Consider the following 24,850-nt stretch of genomic DNA (forward strand, 5'->3'; position numbering starts at 1 on the left):
CCTCTTGTACAATGTTGCGAACCTCTGTCCATAATTCTTCAGGCACTCTATCAGATCTAATTCCTTAAATCTATTTGTCGCCTCTGCTATATATTCAACAGGGATATGATTTAATTCATACCTGAGTGGCCTAGTTCTTTTCCCTACTTTCTTCAGTTTAAGCCTAAACTTTGCAATGAGAAGCTCATGGTCTGAGCCACAGTCAGCTCCTGGTCTTGTTTTTACTGACTGTATAGAGCTTCTCCATCTTTGGCTGCAGAACACATAATCAATCTGATTTCTGTGTTGACCATCTGGTGATGTCCATGTGCAGAGCCGTCTCTTGGGTTGTTGGAAAAGAGTGTTTGCTATGACCATCGTATTCTCTTGACAAAATTCTATCAGCCTTTGCCCTGCTTCATTTTGTACTCCAAGGCCAAAATTGCCTGTTATTCCGGTTGTCTTTTGGCTTCCTACTTTAGCATTCCAATCCCCCATGGTGATAAGGACATCATTTTTTGGTGTTAGTTGTGTAAGGTGCTGTAGGGCTTCATAAAGCTAAAGCTAAAGGTTCCCCCGCACATGCATGCTAGTCGTTTCCGACTCGGTCAATTTCATCCTGTTCAGCACCGGTGGTTGGGGCATAAACTTGGACTACTGTGATATTGAATGGTTTGCCTTGGATTCGAACTGAGATCATTCTGTCATTTTGGGGATTGTATCCCAGTATTGCTTTTCCTACTCTTTTATTGACTATGAAGGCTACTCCATTTCTTCTGAGGGATTCTTGCCTGCAGTAGTATACCTGATGGTCATCTGAATTAAATTCACCCATTCCTGTTCATTTTAGTTCGCTGATTCCTAAGATGTCAATGTTCAGTCTTGTCATCTCTTGTTTGACCATGTCTAGGTTGCCTTGATTCATGGATCTTACATTCTAGGTTCCTATGGAGAAAAAATCTTTACAGCATCGGACTTTCCTTTCACCACCAGATACATCCACAGCTGAGCATCTTTTCGGCTTTGGCCCAATCACTTCATTTTTTTTGGCGCTACTAGTACTAGCCCTCTGCTCTTCCCCAGTAGCATATTGGACACCTTCTGACCTGAGGGGCTCATCTTCCAGCGTCATATCGTTTTGCCTTTTGGTACTGTCCATAGGGTTTTCATGGCAAAGATACTGGAGTGGGTTGCCATTTCCTTCTCCAGTGGATCACGTTTTGTCAGAACTCTCTGCTATGACCTGTCCGTTTTGGGTGACCCTGCACGGCATAGCTCATAGCTTCATTGAATTGCGCAAGCCCCTTCGCCACGACAAGGCACTAATCCATGAAGGGGCAATTAAAATTACATTTAAAATTTAGAAGCTAAAATTGGTTAAAATGCCACTTCAACAAGCAAGTGACATTAATGACTGATATTACTGAGTATTTATATTATTAAAAGCTTACAAGAAAAATAGGTTTTAAAGGATTTTTTAAATAGCTAATAAAGATATTAAATATATGCAAGGGCTCGATCCTGAGTTGTTTCCTAAAGAATTTTAAAAAGAACTATATAAATCTCCTTCTGAAAGGCTGCCCCATACAGTGTAATAAAAAGACCACATTTTTAAGACCATTATGTTTCAGAACTGGGCTCAGCAGGAATATCAACAAAAGCTGATAAAAGGCGCTCCAGGCTATTTCCTCAATCTGGTGAAGATCAAGAAAGGTTTTCTCCAGAAGCATGTCTTTAAACTATGATGTGTTCTTCTTAGGAGAGTATAATCCCATCCTGACTATGCATATTTACCATGTCTTTGGAAGTCTAACCACTCACAACGAGCACCTCCATCCTGTCTTCCAGTTCATTACTGACTTCAGGCAGACATTGAAGGAAAGTATACAATTTCCTAAAATGTCATAGAGAAATTCATTTGGGTTTTCAATACATTAGCATACTGATACTGCCCAACCAAAAAAATCAGATAATTTTTCCCAACATTTTCAAGTAGACATTGAAAAATACAGGAAACAGAGTGGAGTCCTGAGCAAATTGATATAATTGTTCTTATTTCAAGAAACAAATATCTGCAAATGATACCATCTGAAAAATAACTGAAAAATAGAAATGGAAAACCTGTACAACCATGCCTTCTATTTCCAAATCTCTCTAGTGATCTAGAAGAATTCCTTCAAATTCCTCTCCTAATAATTTAGGCTGAAATCAATCTAGGCATAAGAATCTAAGAACTCTGATTAACTGTGTTTATTAGGAAGTAGATTAAGATCATTCTAGTGATGACTTTCAAACAAAATAGATCTATATCAACAACCTATTATAATGAAACTCTCCCTTTTCTTCAACCTTTTTTAATAAAGCTTTTATAAAACGAATAAGACTTGCCTTTTCTATAAAAAGTGAGGCAATCTATACCTGTTCTTTATTTTAGTAACCATTATTTCTTTTTACAACCTGCCTCCAGGAGCTGTGAATGCTCCAACACTGGAAGTTTTTAAGAAGAAACTCGACAGCCATTTCTCTGAAATGGTATAGGGTTTCCTGCCTGAGAAGGGGCTTGAACTAGATGACCTCCAAGGTCTCTTCCAACTTTATTACTACTATCATCATCATCACCATCATCATCATCACCATCATCATGAGAAATCACTCCCATAATTACCATATATTGAAAGCCACTAAGCAGTCTGGGAAAATCAAGTGTGTCACACACCATATTGAAGATCATTCTTCAAGCTAAGATCATCTAAACCAGGGGGGTCAAAGTGCCAGCCTGCGGGCTGGACGCATCATGTGGAAGCCACGCTCACCCCATTGCCAGCAATGGCAAAACTGTCCCAATACATCATGTGACGCAAGTTTGACATGTCTGATCTAAATCCCATAGCTCAACCTGAAATGAGTCAAGGAAATCTTTCCTGCAGGATTGCCTGCAGGTGAGAAGCTGCCACCATTCTCTCAATCATTTTAAATAATCATCTTAAATAAGAAGGGTTAAGTTTGGCCTATAATTCCTTATCTCCAAGTTGTCTGGAACAGGCTTCTCCAAAGAGGTTTAAGAATTGCATCCTTTAAACTGGGGGTGTAAAACTGCTGGCCCGCGAGCCGGATGCGTCATGTGGAAGCTGCACCCACCCCATTGATGGCAATGGCAAAACTGTCCCACTACATCATGCAATGTCACGTGACATCACGGGTTTGACATGTCTGCTTTAAACAAAGAGCCAAGCTTCCCTCCTTCAAAGGGCCATTTATCATAACTAAGGCATCTGTAATATCTTCCCAGTTACAACTGACAATGCAAAATAACACAATTTTAAGCTGATATACTCTAACAATACAAGAGTTGTTATTAAATATCATCAAGATTGACTGTTTACAAGGTGGAATTCAGATTGGCCAAAAGTCTGAGGTACACACATTTAATATTTATCAGTTTTCTCAAACATCTGGAGAAGGAAGGTAAGTTTTTATGATGACAACTGCTTCATGTCCCGTCCCACTTGCCCTCTATTACAAGGAATGCAGCAGGGAGAAAGTAAGCCACATCATCCATGATGGATGATTTGTTGTATTTTGAACTGTATTGTGTAGGAGGAAGACCAGGTTTTTTGAAGAGCTGGAAACTTTTTAAAAGGTGATATGGCTACCAGAAGATAAAATATCCCTTAAAATTCTAATATCTCTTTCTTAATAATGACTTGACAATTTTCAGTACCAATCTGTTATTTCCCATCACTACTGTGATTGCTGCCACAGGTTCCTGTGCCCTCATTGCAAACTCTATCAGTTCAATTAAATAAATTAAATTGTACATTTTACAATTGGAGCAATATACAAAATTATAAAATAAATAAATCATGTAAATAGGGGAGGGAATCCTTCTGATAAATTTTTGAACTGTCCTTTGCAACTTTTGTCACCTAACAACCAATAACTATGTATATACTGTAGAGCAGGTTGCCAATGACATGTTTTAAAATAAATAAAATAATCAGCCTTGCTTCCAGCTGTGTTTTGATTCTCTGGAAAGCAACAGGGAAGTTTTTAACTATAATTTTATTGCAAATGTTCCAGAAACCAAGAATAAGCTACGTGCTGAGGTGATGGAAACTGAGTGGCTTAAACAATTTTCAGGGAATTTAAAATGCAAGTTCTCTTTTAATACAGCTTACTGTACTTGAAAAATTTCTGTTGTGTTTCACATTGTGGAAGCAAATATTGTAAAAGCCTGTTATGCTCACAAAAAGACAACTTGCAATTAAGAACTAAGATTTTACTCTTTTACCTGTAGATTCTGAGAAATGGTTGCGGCTTATACGCACATTGAGTCAGGACCAAGGACAGCAACATATTCAAGCATAAGCACTATGCTTTGTCCATGAACCTTTGAATATTAACAGCATCATTTGTATGGTTAAGTAACATTATCATGGCTGGAGAAGGGAGAGTATCCTGGATAGCACATGTTTACTTCAAATGTGCTGAGCAAACCCTACAATTCTCATGTTTAACTTTTGGCTTAGAAACAATGGCTAGAGTAATATATTTTAGTGTAAGCAGAATCTACCAGCATAACAAGTATATACTTCCAGTTTGTTGCTACAGAATTTCATTCAGCACTTCCTATTTCTTTTCTCTAGAGCAGGTATGTCAAACTGCCGTGCCCACCCCATTGCCGGCAATGGAGAAAAAGCCGCAATATGTCGCACAACATCACGTGATGTCATGAGTTTGACATGCCTGCTCTAGAGTCACTGCACATGTTCCCTTTCTTATACTGGTATCACTTCACTTAGCTTATTATGATGAGCACTGCATTCTCCCTCCTTCCCTCCCTCTCTCTCTCTCCCTCTCTCTCTCTCTCTCTCTCATGCTTAATTGCTTTTCTGCCTGACAGATATAATTCTCACATTACCATTTCATGCCTAAAGTTATGTGCGAAATAACATGGGTTCTTATACTTCTCATCTAATAGTAGTTTAGAAAGATGCCATTTGGAGATCTTTTCACTGACATCTAATTTAGAAAGCAATGAGCTTGATTTGATCTTTGAAAAGGTACTATACTGATCTGATTAAATGAGTCTTCTGCAAATATTGTCAACCCTTTTTTTCCTTCATGAAAATATAATCTTGTTTTAGAAAAAGAGACAAAAAGGTAGAAAAATGAACTCCTCAGTCACATTGAAACACTTTGGAAAGTACATAAATAGTTTGCAGACATTTAACTTATTTCTCTGACTTGTTCCAGGTGCTACCATAAGTGTGATACTTGAAATCAACAGCGTCTTTTCAATTATTATTTCTGCCTCCATTGCAACTCTGTACACCTTAGTGGGAGGACTTTATTCAGTAGCTTACACTGATGTGGTCCAGCTGTTCTGCATTTTCTTAGGATTGGTGAGTTTTGTATTTACTTTTCCATATGTAATATCAGGGTAATTGTATTCCATACCAAACAGAAGAAGAAGATGCTTCATGTCAATACAGATTGCAAGAACATGCTGATTAATGTGTGGAAGAAAGGGAATATTAAGATTCTATATTATCCTTGTCTTAATTATTGTTATAACATAAATAAGTACTAACCATAATTGTGGTTTATATTAACTAAAGATCAAATTTGAACATAGATGAGAAATCTTGGATTTTTATCCAAGAAAAGAAGATAAGAGAAATAGCCAGGAAGGATGATGGCATAATGATGGTTCTTGATTTGCCAGTATCTCTGAATACCTATCTAGGATTCAAGAACAGAATATGATTTGACTGTCAGTTGGGTTGAATTCTTCACTTCTGGCCACAGAATGTTTTCTGAGGGCAGCATCTTTACTTAAAGGGTGCAAAAAAGGCATGTGATATCTGCAGTTCTGTTGTCCAAACCTGCTACTGCTTCTCCCTCTGTTCTTCTCTCTGATGTGCACACAGTTAATATAGGAAGAGAATGCTTTCATTTAGCTCAAGAGCAGAATTTCCTCCCTTCCATTTCATTGTATCCAGATTATGTCAGTAGGAAAAATTGAAAGCAAAATCCCCGCTGGCAGAGTTCCCTATCAGAGAATATACCTCTCCCAGAAAATAAACTTTTATAGAATGTTTTTTATTTATTTAGTATGAAGATATGTATGGCCACCCAACTCACTTGCAGTGACTCCAGTGACTTACAAAAGTAAAACCCCAAATACAAAACTCAATAAATTCCCTTTCTCCCCCCCCCCCTTCCCAGGTGACAACAATCATTCCCCCAATGTTGGGGGATTGACACATTTTACTTTTTTATACCTTCCATTTTCTTTTGCTAATCCCTTCTGTCCCTCAATTTCTCTTCCTTATGCTAGGAAAAAACTTGCTGTTGACTTTAACTACACTATCTTAACCTTATGGTTACTTGTCACCTTATGGATTAGATTTAAGCATGATTGATCAAATGTTTAAGCAGGGCTTTCAACAATAATCTCAAATAGTCAACCTCCATTTAGCATCTATGTGCAGCAGCATTAATGCTGCATGCTGACATTATATCCTGACAAGGATTCTTGAATCCAGTAGAAGAGAATATATTTAGCTCAGGAATGAACTGTGGAGACCTTGATGTTCTTTGAGCTTGGTGGCTTGCTTGCAGTTGCTTCATTATTATAAAACATTTCCCAACAAAATAGATACCCATGCAACTTTATTAAAAAGTGCCTGACCACTCCAACAATATAGCACACAATACAAGCTATGAAAAGGATAACACTACCATACATCAAAAACATCTCAGAAACAACAGACTATTACAATCAGGTGGCATTATGGTAGTACACAAACTAAAACTCTCCAAAATATCTTGAGTAAACCAAAGGTCCAGTAGTCAAAGAACAAAAGAAACAGGGTTCATTTACAACATGAAGTGTAAAGACTATAACAGCCATTATGTAGGATAGACAGACAGAAGGCTAGCGGAGGACATCCATGAACACTAACTAGCAAGCAGAAAACACAATGAACATTCCTTAATTTCACAACACATGGGTAGGATCAACCATAGTTTCAACTGGGAAACTGTGAGCATCTTAGACAAAGCTAAATTCAAAAACACTAGGGAATTCCTGGGAGTTTGTCATTCAGATAAATCAGCCATCAATAGACACATGGAGATAAATCAATAGACACGCAGAGATAAATCACATTTACACACTGTTCAAAAAAAGACAATAGAAACAAGCTAAGAAGAATCCTCTCTACAGTCTAGACCAGGCATGTCAAACTTACAACGTCATGTGACACCACGCGATGTATTGCAACTTTTTCCCCATTGCCAGCAATGGGGTGGGTGCGGTTTCAGCATGACACATGCGGCCCGTGGACCAGCAGTTTGACATGTCTGGTCTACACCCAATAAACAGGGATTAACACCAGGCAAACAATCAAGAAAAAAATACTCTATTTAAGAAACTGCAAAGAGAAAATCACACTCCACCAGCAATGGCAGAGCAAGCTACTGTATATAAACAGGGAACAAACCCCACTAGCCCTTATGATGTTACCTAGTCGGGTGATGAATCATCTGTAAGCTCAGAGAACACAAAAGACGTGACAAAGATCTGTAGTTGTAAACATTTACTTATTATGCACTTTAAAAGACTTGTCCAGCCACATCAATAAGTTCAATGCAATGGTGACTTTGTATGAGGAGTGTGTGCAAGAGAGTATATGTGGACAGAACATACTGTATACCATTCTCCTCACATACTGTTTCCTTTTCATTCTACAGTTCCAATATGCCTGTACACACATACATATACAAAACTGAATATTGTTATGAAACTGGAGCTCAGCCCTCTGCTTAAATAGGTTGAGCTGGGTTCACTGATGCTTATTACCAATAAACACAGCTAAGAGCTCCCAGTCCCAAGAACCAGAATCGGTCTATTGAATTTGTTCTGTGCTTCCTAGTACTGTGTATTTCTGTTTTAAGTAAGAGGATATAGTTTCACACTTTTTGTTTCTAAAAAAGCAGTTTTCATTCTCTGATCCAATTCATTCTAGAAGTAGAATGTGAATTCAAAATAGAAAATAGAATTCTCTTTTCCTTCACAAGATAATGTGAGCAATATGATTTCATGTAAATAATTTTAGTTGCCCAAAAATTCTGCCAAATGATTAAAGGAAAGGCAGTTAAATAAAAAAGGATTGTTTAGATTTTAGGTTCCCTAGCCCTTTTCTATTCTCTCACCATCAGAGGCACACAAAGTAGAATCAGAGAGTGAACTTCTGCTACCAGTTCTAAAACTTCCTGCCAAAGAAGATCATATTAGTTCTATGCCTGTTGTCTTTCAATCTCAAAGAACTTTTTTTTAGAAAAAATAAGATATGATTCTGATATGTAGTCTCATTTGTGTGAAGAATAAGGTTACAGCTAGTGGGTATAAAGTGTTTATTTTCTCTGGATGAATTTCTTTTATGCATTTAATCTTGTTACTAATATTCTCTGAGACATTTGGTAGAAAGATGAGAACAAATGTAAATAAAACCATTTTGGTACTTTCTTGCCTGCAAAAATGTTTTGCAATTAAAAAATGGCAAAATAAAAAGATAAAAACAAAGAAATACGTATGCCATTCTTTTACTATCCGCTTCATTTTTTTTATAGTGGATCAGCATCCCATTTGCCTTGTCCCATCCTGAAGTAACAAACATTGGGTACACAGCTGTACATGAAGTATATCAAAAACCTTGGCTTGGAAGCATTAAATCACCTGACATATACATATGGCTTGACAATTTCTTCTTACTGGTGAGATTTTTGTGAAAGACCACAAACCACTTAAGGTTTATTTTCCAAATTGCAAATTGTCTAATGCAGAGAGAAGCAACCTAGATCCCTCCAGATGTTTTGGACATCAGCTCCTATCAGCTCCAACCAGCAAGGAATTGTGTTGATTGTATCCCAAAATGATTGAACTATACAGTTACATGCCCTAAGCTAAGCAAAGTTTGAACAACTGCACAAATAACCTTTTAAATTTAATTGTATGCTAAAGATACAGTATGTAATTACAGTTATATGACATTGTGAAAAAGCAGAAGACCTCTCTATTGCAAGTATCTTAGGAACTCTTCTAATAGCGACTATGACAGGATTCAGTAGATCTGCATCTAAAGAGCAACTGGACAGATACATTTGTTCAATCTTTCAAATATGTATTTCGGAAAAAAAGCACTTAAAATCTTGAAGTAGGAAGATATATTTCTGGGTTACAGAGCAGGACAGAAATATGTGAGGGAGCAGTATGAAACTGATTTAATATATAAAAATCTCAATACAATTTCTGAATTCCTTGTGCAAAATTAACCGAGAAATGATGCATCAGCAATTGGTTTTTAATGCCAGTGAATATTTAAAGCCAAATCAGCTTTTCTGTGGATAAACAAGTTAAAACAACAGCTTCTACAGATAGTTATTTCTTGAGATTTGCCAAATCTATCACTGGACATCCCTTTCTGAAACTATTTTCTGCCCAGAAGAAAAGGAACTAAAAAGTGTTTCTCAACTCTGACAACTTTAAGATGCCTCAAATTCAATTCACAGAATTCTGGGAGTAGAGGCCCACACATCTTACAGATGCTGATGTTTAGAAGCACTGAATTAGAAGCAAGACAAGGGTAAAAGAGTCATGGAAAAAATATGGAGCAACTTTTTTATATCCTGCTGCTTTCTTGAAATGCAATCCAAAGAATAATGGGGTTTGGGGGGAAATCTAGCTTAAGTGGACAACCTTCTTTCTAAATATCATATTCCATACTTTGGTCAGGAAAAAAATGCTTGCAAGGTTTAAAGCACTGTTTTACTGCTGAATGTATAAGGGTCCTTTAGACGACTGCTAGGCAAATAGGTTTGATAAAGGCGCTTGTTGACTAAATGTGTTTTTGCTTGGATTCATGTCAGCATCTGTTTGCCAGGAATGAATGACTGCAATGTTGTTTATGATTATTTGTAGATGTTAGGAGGAATCCCGTGGCAAGCCTATTTCCAGCGAGTCCTTTCTTCTTCATCAGCTATGTATGCACAAATGCTCTCTTTTCTGGCAGCTTTTGGGTGTCTTATAATGGCAATACCTCCAGTTCTCATTGGTGCCATTGGTGCATCAACAGGTACACCAACCTAATATTTATCCTAATAACAAATTAATCATTCTGAAGGCTCAAGAAATGAGCCTCTACATCAGGGGTGTCAAACTGCAGGCCAGATGCATCATGGCGAAACTGTGCACACCCCATTGCTGGCAATGGGGGGAAAAAGTTGTGACATGTCACGTGATGTTGCAAGTCTGATAACCCTGCTCTACACATTTTGAAAGTTAATGTCTAACAATAGATGACTATCCAAAATAGTGTTATCTCAAAGCTGTAGTAACTTACAATGTTTCTAATATATCAATGCTATTTTTTTCATTATGGTGTAGTTCGCAATAGTATTAAAAAAAGCATGCAAACAAATGAGAATGGAATTTAGTTTGGAAAGGCCATTTGGGCAACCAATTATAACCATGGGTTCAGTGTGAGAATACAAATGGAAGCATTCTTCACAGGTCTGTAGCTCTGCTAAGGCAAGTGCAGGAAAGGGGAGGTCTATGTAGTTCCATCATTGAACTGCCCTTAATGTTACTCCTATCCTTCAATCAAAATCTGATCAGGGAAATCTGAAAGCTAAAGTTCACCCACCTTGAAGTTTCTACAAATGAGTAATATTGCTGTAAATAATTACCTGTGAAAGGAGTGAGGTAGGTACTGAACAAGTGAATGGGATGAGCTGTAGAGGGTAGCAAACATGGCACTGTAAAGTTTCGATGCTTTTGATTAGCTTGTAAACAAGCTCTTTCTTTGGAGCTAAATGCCTGGTTAATTAGCCTTCCCCTGTTTTCTATATAATTAGCTAGTTTCTGATCCTTTCAGTATCCAGTATCCACTTTCAGTATTCCATTTCTTATATCTCAATATACTATCTCCTCTCACCTATCACCAGCCTTTTCTCCCCTTTGTTCCTATTTCTGGTGGAAGTGGAAAGGGAAATAGAGAAATAGCAAGAAAGAGATAGAGATTTGGATCTTTGCAGATGAAGAACAATAGTTTTATGATTAATATAGTTGAGATACCTTGTTTTATAGGCAATTCTGAGTTTACTGAATTTTGGACATTTTCAAATCAAAGTACATAAGGACCATGAGATAATTTCTGCAGATACTCCATATCATTCTTTCTTTAATCCAGTCTCAAGGAATCCCTGTTCACAACTATATTTTGGTCTGTGAGGAAAACTATGATAGAATCTAATGTAGCTTTTATTAAGAGCAAGATGGAAGCCAGGAGTTTGACCTCCCTCTTGCATAATGCAGTCTGAATCCTGATACCGCTTGAGTTTCTTCTATTTAAATTTTAATTGTATAATGTATAGCTTGACCTTTATGAAACCTGAATTAAATGCTCAGCCTGAATCCTTTTAAAGTCTACTAGATTTCACAACTGTAAATTTGGCATAATACTAGCCAAATTCGGCATCTAAATCATAAATTTAAATCTAATGAAGACATACTTTGTAACACATGACTGTGAATATTTGGATAGAACAGCAAACCAGAGCAGACCATAGAATCCAGCAATTAAATACAATTTTGTTAAGTTTTTAAAAAGTCTGTTTTTAGTTGTTGAAGCTTGATTTCTTTTTTCAGGTACAGGTCTATCCACTAGTAATTAGTGTATGTTTATGTTACAGCTTGGAACCAGACCGCATATAATAAAGATCCCAAATCTCAAAAGGAAGGTGACATGATATTACCACTTGTCCTTCAATATCTTTGTCCAGTGTACATTTCATTCTTCGGCCTTGGGGCAGTGTCTGCTGCTGTAATGTCCTCTGCTGACTCTTCCATTTTATCAGCAAGTTCTATGTTTGCACGGAATATATACCAGCTTTCATTTCGGCAAACTGTAAGACTATATTATAAACAGTTTCATTTTGTAATGTTATATGAGCTGTAGTTGACAGATTATACTTTACTGTATATAGGAATGAAAGAGTACCTTGAACCATTTTGTGTTCAATCTTTGATAATCATTGAGCAGTGGAGGAATTATGTTCTGATGTTCTCAAATCTTTGGATGTTCTAGAAGCAAAGGTCTTCCATAGTTTTTAATCTGCAAAGCTTAAAGGGAATTGTAACCATGTACCTTATGCTATATCCAAATGCTTGAATATTGTGAATAAAGATTTTCTGGTTCATATTAAGTTAGGATTGCAGTTCATCTTCAGTAGCTATCTCTTAAAATTGATTTGTACAGACAGATCTTTTCAATTAACTCTTATTGTATATTTCAAATTGGAAATTGTGAGATAGGCAAATGTGCTCCAAAGAAGTGGCCTTTGCCTGAAAACCTACTTTATTAAATTATGAGTAACTGAGTAGGCAACTATGAATTAAGTGAAACATAGCCAGGTGAAGAATTCCTTAAGTCGAAGGCATAATATTGGGATTTAAATTTACAGTATTTTGGCTTCATGACCAACGAAAGAATTGCAAACTGGAAACTTTTCCATAGCTGGATAACTCGCACTAAATGCAATGTTACCATTTATGAAAATACAGCATTTAAAACAAAATTTTAAAAGTGCCTTTTTGGCCTTATTGCAGCTGAAAACAATTCTCCTGCATGAATTCAAAGGAATATATATACAGTATATCTCCCTTTATTCTTTTTAGCAAGCCAAAAAATTTACACAAATATGAGCTGCCACTGCTGTGGCTACTGCCTGTAGATGGCCTTGGGCTGGGTTGAAACAGGAAATAAGATTTGTCCCGTGTCTGGGACTAAGCAAGTGTATTCTAAGCAAGTGTATATATTCTTAATAGTTTTAAAAATACGAATCCCAGGCATATTTACTTAAAGTATAAAATCTTCGAACACTGAGATGGATAAAAAACAGTCATTTATAATAAGCAATAAAAACAGTCATTCATAATAAGCAATAAAAAGTAACTGTTTAAAGCATATCTGCCTAATTTAAGCTTTCGCTGGTCCTCTGCCAGCGTCATCAGAGAAAGCACTGAAGGTTTGAAAAACCATTGGTTCCGCGCTCTGCTCATTGGCCACGTGATGGACACATACACATCAACACACAAAGAACATCCAAATACAGCAAGATCAACTAAATCAGATAGCAGAAGGCAAGGGCGGCATATAAATAATAAAAAAAAACATTGGGGTGGCTAGTCCAGGGATCAGATAAAGATCAGTGGATAAGCACTGAAAGAAAGTCGTATGTGCAAGTGAATCGGGGCAGGGAGCTGTTTGCAGAAATCACAGAAGGAAGTCAAGAGGGAAAGCCAGGCATAGCACAGAATGGCCAATCACAAGCAAGGAGGGTAGAGAAGGAGGGCACAGAGAACAAGGAAATACAAATACCAACAGCTACGACATTGGATGAGGAACAACAAAAGAAAACAAGATCAGTTAAGTCAGTCAAACGAAAACAGATAGGGAGGAGAAAGTTTTTCAAAAGGGACAGTAAGACCGGATTGCAAGGGAAGCTATGTGAGACAGTCAGAACAATCACGATTGGCTAGAGCAAGGTCCATCACAGGGCCAATGAGCAGAGCGCAGAACCAATCAGGCTTACCAACGGTTTTTCAAACCTTCAATGCTTTCTCTGATGACACTGGCAGAGGACCAGCGAAAGCTTAGAGTAGGTAGATATGCTTTAAACAGTTACTTTTTATTGCGTATTATGATCTTTTACCAATAAACAATTTTTTATCCATCCGGTGTTCAAAGATTTTATACTTTAAATATGTGTGTGTGTGTGTGTGTGTGTGTGTGTGTGTATCAGGATATATTGCTATTAGTAATAATTCACACAACATCTACCTATCATAGAGAAAGACTTGACAGACAGATAAAAAAATGTCAAATCCATTTAATCACAGTCCAGATGACTGTACAATCAGCCATAATACTGTAATAATATTTTCCTGTCTTTCAGGGAAAATTCCCTTTATACTAGGATTGGATGCCAGAACAAATGCCAGAATTGTAAAAGGAAAGGCATTATCATGATCCACTACATTAAATATTTGTTCCTGTTAGATACATCATATATGTCTCAGATTCTTTAATTGCTGATCATGTTATAGATGTCAGATTGTTTATGAGCCATAAGTATTTTAATAACATTCTTTTTATCATCTTGAATTCATATAATTCTGTTGATACCTATGTAGTATATAATTATCTGTAGTAGAAAGCAAAATCAAACTGTTCCTATATTTTACAGGCTTCAGACAACGAAATAGTTTGGGTCATGAGAATTACCATTTTCGTGTTTGGAGCTGCAGCAACAGTGATGGCTCTGCTAGCTCAATCCATATATGGTCTCTGGTACCTCAGCTCTGACTTGGTTTACATCATCATCTTCCCCCAACTTCTATGTGTTCTTTTTATCAAAGGAACAAATACTTATGGTGCCATTGTAGGATATTTATTTGGGCTCCTACTTCGAATTACTGGAGGAGAACCTTATCTATCCTTAAAGCCTTTGATTTTGTATCCTGGTTGGTATCACGATGAAGAAATATACGTTCAGAGATTTCCTTTTAAGACATTAGCAATGCTTACTTCCTTCTTTACAAACATTGCTGTGTCCTATCTAGCAAAATACTTATTTGAAAGTGGCACTTTACCACCCAAATTAGACTTCCTTGATGCTGTTGTTGCAAAGTACAGTAGAGAGAACATGGACAAGGCTACTCTTGTGAAAAGTGACAATATTGTTTTAAATGAACTGGCTCCAGTGAACCCTCGACACAATTTGACTCTGAGCTCTACTTTTACAAATAAAGAGGCCTTCAGTGATATGGATTCAAGTCCAGAGGTATCCTCTGCAGAGGAGAAATGACAACAACCCAGATGAAGAGAAATACTGCTTTTGCCTCACCCATAGCGCAATAGGGTATGCTGCCATGGGAAATTAAAAGTAGCTTGGGAAGAAATGGATGGAGACAAAAAAAAACCCACTACCATGTAGCTCTTTTAGTTTGTTTCTTGAAAGAGGAACAGTTTGGATTAAACTCTCATACAGTATTATCAAAACATGTTGGGTAAAATTATAGTATATCTCATTCCACCACAGTATTTGAATGTCAAAAAGAGAAAATGCAACATCCAGAAAAAAAGACATTGGTTTCTTTAAAATTTATATCACTAATTTGCACAGCTAGAAGTAATTTTCAAATTCAAAATCCCCATTTTCCCAGTTCTCCTCCATCTGCTAACTGCCAGCTTTTATTTTGCACATCCTGAAGCAAGATTGAGTTGTTGAATGTTGGCAGCATTCTCAAAACTGCACCACTGAACATTCACTTAAAGAATAAACATGTACTGGTAGTAGTGAAGCTTTCTTGGGTTTTTTATAAATAAGAAACCAAATGATCTGTTAAGCTCCTAATATTTTGACATGCACATTTTAAACAAAATGTAATGAAGACCAATATTCAGCACTGCTATTTTAATGATGTGACTGGAAAAAAGTGAGATCATCAACTATTCGTCCTAGTTTATAATTGGATGGAATCTATTCAAATAGAGGAACCCTTGAAATATATAATTAATCTGTGAGGCAAGTTTAATAGGAAAAATGTTTTTCAACGTAAAAAAATTGTCAAGATTGGTAAAAACAGGGATTGTTCCCTTGCCTTCAGAAGTAGAAGGGGAAATAAGTTTGACATCAGCTAAGTGTGTCCTGTGTGGTAACAAGATATTCAGCAAGACAGCAAAGGAACTTAGAGATTCTATGATCTCCAGCAATAAATCATGGTCCTGAAATTAATAGATTTAACAAGCATGTATATTTTATATCTCTTAAACTATAGATTCAGCACCTTGCAACTATTGAACTATTCTACTAACAGGTTTTTTCCCTTTCCTTTCCTTTTCCTATTAAGGCCTTTTTCTCAGCAGTTACCCCTTTATAAAACTTGTAAAAAATAACAGCCATGATGCAACCACCCAGGTTTTCAAATAGTTATATCAAGAGCACCTTTGAAGGTTTTTAAAATATTCAAAATTCCTAAATGGTGCTCAAAGTGATCTGGAAAGAGGGTAAAAGGGAGTTTTAGCATCTGTCTTTCTTCAGCATTTTCTATCATTAAAACAGTTCTTTTTTAATAATAATAAAAAAGCTAGCTGGTTAATGCCTTCTAAGCATGCTAGTTTTAAATGTGCAGTGAGTTTATTTTATGTATAACACTAGTCAAACTTTTGATATTCCTTTGTCATCTGAAATGATATTCCTTGGCAGCAGTTTAATCATCTGGATTTTCTGCTTGTTTTTTTCATTGTGGAACACTGCTAGGTAGCTAATTGCTTGATTAGACTACAAGGTTGACCTTGTGTCCAAATCATAGTTTTGTATAACATCTAACAGTGTGGATTCAGTGTCTGTGTATGCCCCTCATATACTCTTATATAGTCAGTGCCAATATAAGCCTTGGTAAATTGCTATCATGTGTGCATTCACCTAATTATGTGTATTATCTCCAAAGCAGTTTTAATTTGGGTAAATGTGGTATACAGTCCTGAGAGAAGGCTATTTTTAAGCTATTATATGTATGCAAGACAATTTAGCAGGAAAACTATGTTTCATCATTTGATGCATTCCCTTAAATAAGTGTTAGAAGTATTAGCCTTTGGGAAGTAAGAACACATCCATCCATCAGTATCTAGAACACGGATGAGGGATAATGGTCCTTTTTTGAGTTGTGGACTTCAACTCCCAGAATTCCTGAGCCATCAGGAATTCTGGGAGTTGAAGTCCACAAGTCATAAAAGGGCCATAGTTCCCTACCTCTGATCTAGAATGCTCAATCAGTACAAAAAATAAAAACCTGCATGGTTGCTGATGCTGTCTTTTTTTATTCTCAGATACAATAAAAAGAGTGAATTGTTACTTTTAGATTGTGTCTCACACTAAACTCTCATCCATAAAGCTATAGTTTTGCATATTGCATGTACTACAAATGTGCTCAGTCATTAGGGAATATTTTCTTGAATACCATTTCCTTTCTTCTCAAGAGCAAGGGGAAACAGAGAAATGCTGTCATTACTGAGATACAGTACAGCCCCAAAGATTTTCCTCATTGGCTGATTATAGTAGCCTCTGAAATATTTATTCCCTCTGGTGCTTTCTCAGAATTAATGACTTCTTTCCATTCACTGGATGTCTCGTCATTCTCTCTGCATTATATTTCCCTCTCTTGTAGACTAATACCAGTGGCAACAATTCTTTGATTTGTAGTAAAAAAATTAGTTTTGGTCAGAATATAATTTTTATTGAAGTGTGAATTATATATTAAATACTCTATCAAAAGTTAATTAAATATCTTAATGGATAATATCCTTCTCTCCGCAGTAGCAACTATTAGAGAGAAAAAATAATACTTCTTACAGCAATAATTTGAATTGAAAATTCAATCTGAGAGGAAAAGCTGGAAAGATGGCTTGTATTCTTGAAGGGTGAGAACTACTAAGGATAATCGGATAATTCCCCCCCTCCCATTTTATGCTATTCACAGAAGACTAAGTCATCAAAAGAATGATAACTTTCAGTGAGTCATAAAATTGGAGGAAGATTAAGATTCATTAACTCCCCAAGCTGCTGCCATTTTCCCATTACTTTCCTGCTCTTCATTATTTCAATGAAGTATTTTCCAGGTGGAGTCTGCATAGAAAATGGCTGCAACCATTACATGAGCTGAATGATAGAATTAGAGAAAGAGGCAGCCTATCAGCTCCAGCAGAACTGACCTCACAGCAAAATAGGCAGTTCATATGTTTAAAAAAAATGGAAAAGGAAACCAAATCAATTTTCCCCATCAGAAACCTCAAATTTAAATGCTTATAAGACAATTTAATCCTAAAATTGTACATGTATAAATACCCTGTTGTTGACAGCTAGTTTATTAAAAGACATTTTAAACTTCAGGGAGGAAAGGGACAGGATATTAACCGATTACATATTTTGATTAAAATCTATAAAATTGTGGATTACATTAAAAGTTTAAATTGCTGCTAAAAGAAAAAAACATCAGGATTTTCAATATTTACACTTTTCACCAGTTCTTAAAAGGTTAATTTACAGTCTATATACAAATTTTCTTTAATACTAAATCTAACACTTATATAAAATAACAAATTAAATCTATTTGTATTTAATTTTTAAAAACTGTAATTCCATTTCTGTATATGAACTTAATCCAACAAACATCCTCACCATATGTTCTGTTGGTTTATAAAAATATGGCCTTATTTCCAAGTCTACCAAATTAAACAAATTATAAACCAGAGATTGCTAAAAGCCATGGATTGTTGTAATCCATAGATTGGCCTTTCAACATGTTGGTTATGTACTTAACCAGTGAAGTTAGGTAACTGTATTACTTCCACCCTTGTATTGCTAATCGTGGGAAAATGATAGGACAAGAAATGAAATTTACCAAATATTATAGGAGCATGACCTGATTTTACAAAGGAGAAGATACATAAATCTCTTATTGTATTTCTCTCCTCACTTAAATCAGTTCCAGAGATCTGCCATTGGCTACAGAAGGAGAAATGTAAAAGTCTTCTGTTCTTTTTTTTTTCTTTGCCAAACCTAATTACATGATTGGTATACAGCATATTGTCATGCCTTTTAAAAATAAAATGTATTTTTTATTTAAAAAATCAATAATAGGCTTTCAGTGTAACATGTGGGTTATTCCTGACTGTATCCAGTTAATGAAATATGTTTCTAATGTTTAGGTTTAAAGGTCAAAATCCCAAAGTATTCCTTTCTTTACCTTTATATATGTCTAGAGATTTCCTTCAGGATATTCTGAAAGTTATATTGTTACATCTAACATTAATTTATGCAAATATGTATTTCTAAGAGTTAATGATACTGTGTATACATGTTGCTTTTAAATATTTATATTTTGCATCTTTGCAGAACCCAGATAGCACTTCATAGTCAACAGCAGATCCATATTTCATATTTAAGTTTTATGGCAGCTGACATTGATCATTTTCCTAAATATCATTTTCAGATTTCAAGTTTAGAAAGATAAACATATTGTGAATTCATCACACAATACTGCACTGTAGAATAGGATAAAACAAATTTGTGTATAGGAAAGATCAATGTTTGAAACGCTCTTATTGATCTCCTAAAGCAGGCATGTCAAACTGCCAGCCCGCGAGCCAGATGCGTCACGACGAAACCGCACCCACCCCATTGCCGGCAATGGGGGGAAAGTTGCAATACGTCACGCGACATCATTTGACATCACGAGTTTGACGTGCCTGTCCTAAAGAGATGGTTCAGCACATTATTCATACTACTCACTTAATATGTTTTATCAGCACCTATTATTGCACTAGATATTTTTAGGAGAAATAGCTCATCGAAATATCCAAGAAGAATTTTCCATAAAAAGAGAAATCTGCCATCTTTATGATCCATATCTATGATCATTGAAACAATACAAAGAGTCAGAGTCACAGAAACAAAGTAATGTTAAACACTGGGTTATTTTTTTTCATAAGATGGAAAACGTGTAACTTGTACTGGTAGCTGATCATCATTCTATATCAAGTATGTACATGCTTCCAATTCACCCAGGCATGAAAACTCATAGGTTTAATATAAAAATCTGGTTTTCTCCTCCTCAGATTTGTATCAGTAAATGGAGGGAGCAAACAAAATTCTATTAAGCCTATGTACTTTTTCTGTGTTGTCCTTGTAGCCATAATAAGATTGGATCATGTTCTTAACCTTATTCATTAGCATTGTTTCTATATTGATGGAAATTTGTCATGATTCTGACGTGGCTGTTAAAATATAATTCTAGCAAAAGTGAAAAGCTATTTTTGATCCAGGATTGCCATACATCTTAGTACTGTTGATTCAAGCATGAAGCAGGTAAAATACTCCATTAAAATACTAACTGATCTAAAATACTTCAGATCAAAATAGCACCAGAGATGAAAATAAGCTGCCATTTGCTCATTTTACTTACCATGAAACTCCAGAATGAGTTCATTGTACCTGCTCGCAGTAGTGCAAAGTTCCAAGGCTTTACTTGCTTAACAATAGTAACAGAAGTAGATAAAATCATCCTGTTGTAACTGCTTAGGGAGGTAATTCTAAGTAAGCTTTAAAAAATTATTTCGTTTCATTAGCAAGAAGACTGGTCATTTCTATGTTATGAAAGTTATGGGAGACTGAAGTGAATGTAAACTTGAAAGATATTAATCAAATGCTTCTGATAGTTGGATTTTAGTTATTTATTTTCATAGTGGTCATTAACATATAAAATAATTTAAGTCATAGCCAGAAACATGATCAATTACCTGTTTAGACTTCGTGCTGATTTGATCCAGTAAAATGTGTCAGTATATAATTGTAAGTCTGCTATTTAAACAGGGTAATAGTTATAATTATTATTTATTAATGTATATTATATATAAATATATATTGTCTGTCATAAATATATTTTAAAAATGTTTGATTCAAATAAGGATTCCTCTGTCAATATCTCGGTTTCTCTCTGCATGTACAGCAGTATATTCGTATCCACAAATTCAGGAAAAAATATCAAATGTTGTCTACTTTGGCTTCATTTTTGTCCAACTATTTTATATATATATATATATATATATATATATATATATATATATATATATATATATATATATATATATATATATATATATATATATATATATATATATATATATATATATATATATATATATATATATATATATATATATATATATATATATATATATATATATATATATATATATATTAACATTAAGCAGTGTGTACTGTGTGTGATTTCTACAATCCAAGGTCCCTTCCAACTTTATTATTATTATTATATATTGAACTGAATCGGTCTGTAAAAATATGCAAACTTATTAGAATATGATCATTAGTAATTTTCCAGGATTTGTCCCAAATAGGTCTCACAACTCACAACTCATATTTCATTTCAAAAAGAGAACCCCCTAAAATTAGCATCGTCATCGAGACTATTCTGTAGTCTTACAGAATCTAGTAAAACAGGTTAGGTTGCAAAAATAAGAGCAGTTGTTGTTGTTGTTATTTGCTCAAGGATATTTAATACAATGTTCATGACTAAGGCAGGAACCTGAACAAACCTGATACAATGCTCTAACTGTATTTCTCTTTAGACATACAATGAATAAAGTGTGGTAAGTGGTAAGGCCACACTTGGAATACTGCATCCAGTTTTGGTCACCACAATATAAAAAAGATGTTGAGACTCTAGAAAGAGAACAGAGAAGAGCAACAAAGATGATCAGAGGACTGGAGGCTAAAACATGTAAAGAATGGTTGCTGGAATTGGAGATGTCTAGTTTAATGAAGAGAAGGTCTGGGGATGACATGATAGCAATGTTCCAATATCTCAGGGGTTGCCACAAAGAAGAGGGAGTCAAGCTATTCTCCACAGCACCTGAAGGCAGGAAAAGAAGCAACAGATGTAAATTAACCAAAGAGAGAAGCAACCTAGAACTAAGGAGAAATTTCCTGTCAGTTAGAACAATTAACCCGTGGAACAACCTTCCTCCAGAAGCTGTGAATGCTCCAACACAGGAGGTTTTTAAGAAGAGACTGGGCAACCATTTGTCTGAAATGATATGGGGTTACCTGCCTGATTAGGGGGTTGGACTAGATGACCTCCAAGGTCCCTTCCAACTCTATTATTATTATTATTATTATTATTATTATTATTATTATTATTATTATTATTATTATTATTATTATTATTATTATTATTATTATTATTATTTATATTTTATTTTATTATTTTATTTTTATTATTATTCAGAGTTCTTTGGAGAAGTTCAACTATTTTATTTATTTATTTATTTATTTATTTATTTATTTATTTATTTAATTTTTATACCACCCTTCTCCCGAAGGACTCAGGGTGGTGTACAGGGCAATACAATAAGATACAATATATAAAAATTAAAAGAAATATTAAATACAACCGCCCAATTCAATAGATTAATACAAAACATTAAAATACCCCTAAACCCATCAGACCAGGCCGGCTTGTTCAAATAAATATGTTTTTAGGTCACGTCGGAAGGAGCGAAGGTCGGGAGCCGTCCGGAGCTCCACCGGTAAACGGTTCCAAAGGTCTGGCGCGCCCACAGAGAACGCCCTCCCCCTGGGGGCCGCCAGTTGACACTATTTCACCGACGGCACCCTAAGGAGGCCCTCTCTGTGGGAGCGCACTGGACGAAGGGAAGTTGATGCCGGCAGCAGGTGCTCCCGTAAGTAACCTGGACCCATGCCATTTAGGGCTTTATAGGTTGTAACCAGCACCTTGAATCTTACCCGGAGGACAAGCGGAAGCCAATGCAGCTCACGGAGTAGAGGTGTTACATGGGGGTATTGGGAAGCCCCCACCACCACTCGTGCGGCTGCATTCTGCACCAGCTGGAGCCTCCGAGTAGTCCTCAAGGGCAGCCCCATGTAGAGAGCATTGCAGTAGTCCAAACGGGAGGTCACGAGTGCATGAGTGACTGTGTGCAAGGCATCCCAGTCTAGATAGGGCCGCAACTGACGCACCAGGCAAACCTGGGCGAAAGCCCCCCTAGTCACAGCTCCTATATGATCATCCAAGGAGAGCTGTGAATCTAGGAGGACACCCAAGTTACGATCCCTATCTACGGGGGGTAATAACTCACCCCCCATAATTAACGATGGAATATTCTGAATTTCCCGAGACGCCGGCACACACAGCCACTCAGTCTTGTCGGGATTGAGACGAAGCCTGTTCCTCCCCATCAAGACCCAGACCGCCTCCAGGCAACGGGACATCACGGAGAGGGCATCACTGGGGTGGTTTGGGGTAGAAATAAAAAGCTGGGTATCATCAGCATATTGATGATACCCAACCCCCAAACCACGAATGATCTCACCCAGCGGCTTCATATAGTTGTTGAACAGGAGAGGCAAGAGGACCGACCCCTGAGGCACTCCACAAACAAGAGGCCTCAAGGTCGACCTCTGCCCTCCTGCCAACACCGACTGCGAACGTCTCAGGAGGTAGGAGGAGAACCACTGTAAAACGGTGCCTCCCACTCCCAACCCCCGAAGACGCCGCAGTAAGATACCATGGTTGATGGTATCAAAAGCCGCTGAGAGGTCTAATAGGACTAGGACAGAGGAACAACCCCTGTCCTGAGCCCGCCAGAGATCATTCACCAGCACGACCAATGCCGTCTCCGTGCTGTACCCAGGCCTGAAGCCCGATTGGTACGGGTCTAGATAATCAGCTTCCTCCAGGAACAGAGGGAGCTGCTGCGCCACCACACTCTCAACAACCTTCGCAAGAAAGTGAAGGTTGGAGACTGGACGAAAGTTGTTTAAAACAGCTGGGTCCAGGGCCAGCCTCGTGTCCCCTCCCGAGCCGAATAAACCAGCCAGGAGGGGCACGGGTCCAATAAACATGTGGTGGAGCTCAGCCTCCCCATAATCCTGTCCACCTCTTCCAGAGTCACAGGGTCGAACTCCTCCCAGATGACATCGACAAGATCACCCATGTTCTCACCGTCAGACTCTGCCCAGTCGGAGGCCAGACCAGTCCGGATCCGAGCGATTTTGTCCGACAGATGCTGGCTAAACTCCTCGGCACGACCCTGCAAGGGCTCCTCCCTCACCTCCTGATTCAGGAGGGAGCGAGTCACCCTAAACAGGGTGGCCGGGCGATTATCTGCGGACGCAATGAGGGCAGCAAAGTAGTTTGACCTCACTGTCCTCATCGCCGCGAGGTAAGACCTAGTGAAGGACCTTAGTCGCAATCAGTCGGATTCAGACCGGCTGGACCTCCAACAGCTCTCTAGGCCCCGTCTCCGACGCTTCATCTCCCAGAGCTCCGCGGAGAACCACGGAGCCCACTGGGATCTGCACCGGGTCAGGGGCCGCATGGGTACAACTTGGTCGAGTGCCTCAGTGGCTGCCTTTTCCCAGGCTTCCACTAGGGCCTTGGCCGAGCTGTGAACTAAGGCGGCAGGTGGGGACCCAAGGGCTGCCTGGAACCGCTCAGGGTCCATTAGGCGTCTGGGGTGGAACCATCTAGTTGGTTCAACAGCCCCACGATGGGGATTGGCAAAATGGAAGACCAGCCGCAGGAGATGATGATCGGTCCATGACAGGGGCGTAACAATTGGAGAGCCCCCACTCAGATCATCCAACCACTGGCCAGATAGAACAGCATTAACAGCATCAACAAATTGATATGTTACTGAGAGAATTTTGCACACGTGTATTTGTATCTGCATATAAATAAACTGTGTTTCTAATCAGGCATGAGGAAACAACTCAGGTTGAGGAATATCTTAGCAAATATTTAAGGCTGGTACCAGAACTCTGAACAAATATGTCAGAAGAGCAAAAAACTCTATCGTGGTTCATTTTTGATGCATGATAAACACAGAAAACCCAAAGCATATCTTCTACTATTAACCTTTTTAATTACAAAGAAACTTATAAAAACACAGAAAAGACTCCTGCCTACATGTCTATCTTCCCAGAGAGCACAAAGAAGAGGAAAAAAGAAAGTAACTTTGGGCTTTGGATATGCGCACACAGTAGAAAACTGGCTGAACATGAGACACTCACCATGGTTACAATGATAAGATAACAAGACTGCTTGCAAAGTACAAAACTATAACTTGCTTTACTGAGAAAACAGAAAAACGCAGTGACAAAATACCTAATGATGTTATTCAGAAGGACAAGATATTGA

At 37.3% G+C, this 24,850-nt stretch overlaps 1 protein-coding gene across 1 annotated transcript in view; it reads left to right on the forward strand.

The window, feature by feature from the left end:
- SLC5A7 (solute carrier family 5 member 7) overlaps window positions 1-14,916 on the forward strand; it is a gene marked incomplete at both ends in the record, with an annotated part of 29,935 nt that extends 15,019 nt beyond the window's left edge. The window contains 5 exons of the mRNA XM_081326394.1: window positions 5,236-5,384; window positions 8,620-8,763; window positions 9,968-10,121; window positions 11,740-11,954; window positions 14,296-14,916. Of these exons, the coding sequence (XP_081182520.1) occupies window positions 5,236-5,384; window positions 8,620-8,763; window positions 9,968-10,121; window positions 11,740-11,954; window positions 14,296-14,916 (1,283 nt within the window). The remainder of the gene's footprint in view (window positions 1-5,235; window positions 5,385-8,619; window positions 8,764-9,967; window positions 10,122-11,739; window positions 11,955-14,295) is intronic.
- Between the last annotated feature and the right edge of the window lie 9,934 nt (window positions 14,917-24,850).

Source organism: Vipera berus (genome assembly GCF_964194415.1).
Source record: "Vipera berus genome assembly, chromosome: 4".
NCBI classification, from domain to species: Eukaryota; Metazoa; Chordata; class Lepidosauria; order Squamata; family Viperidae; genus Vipera; species Vipera berus.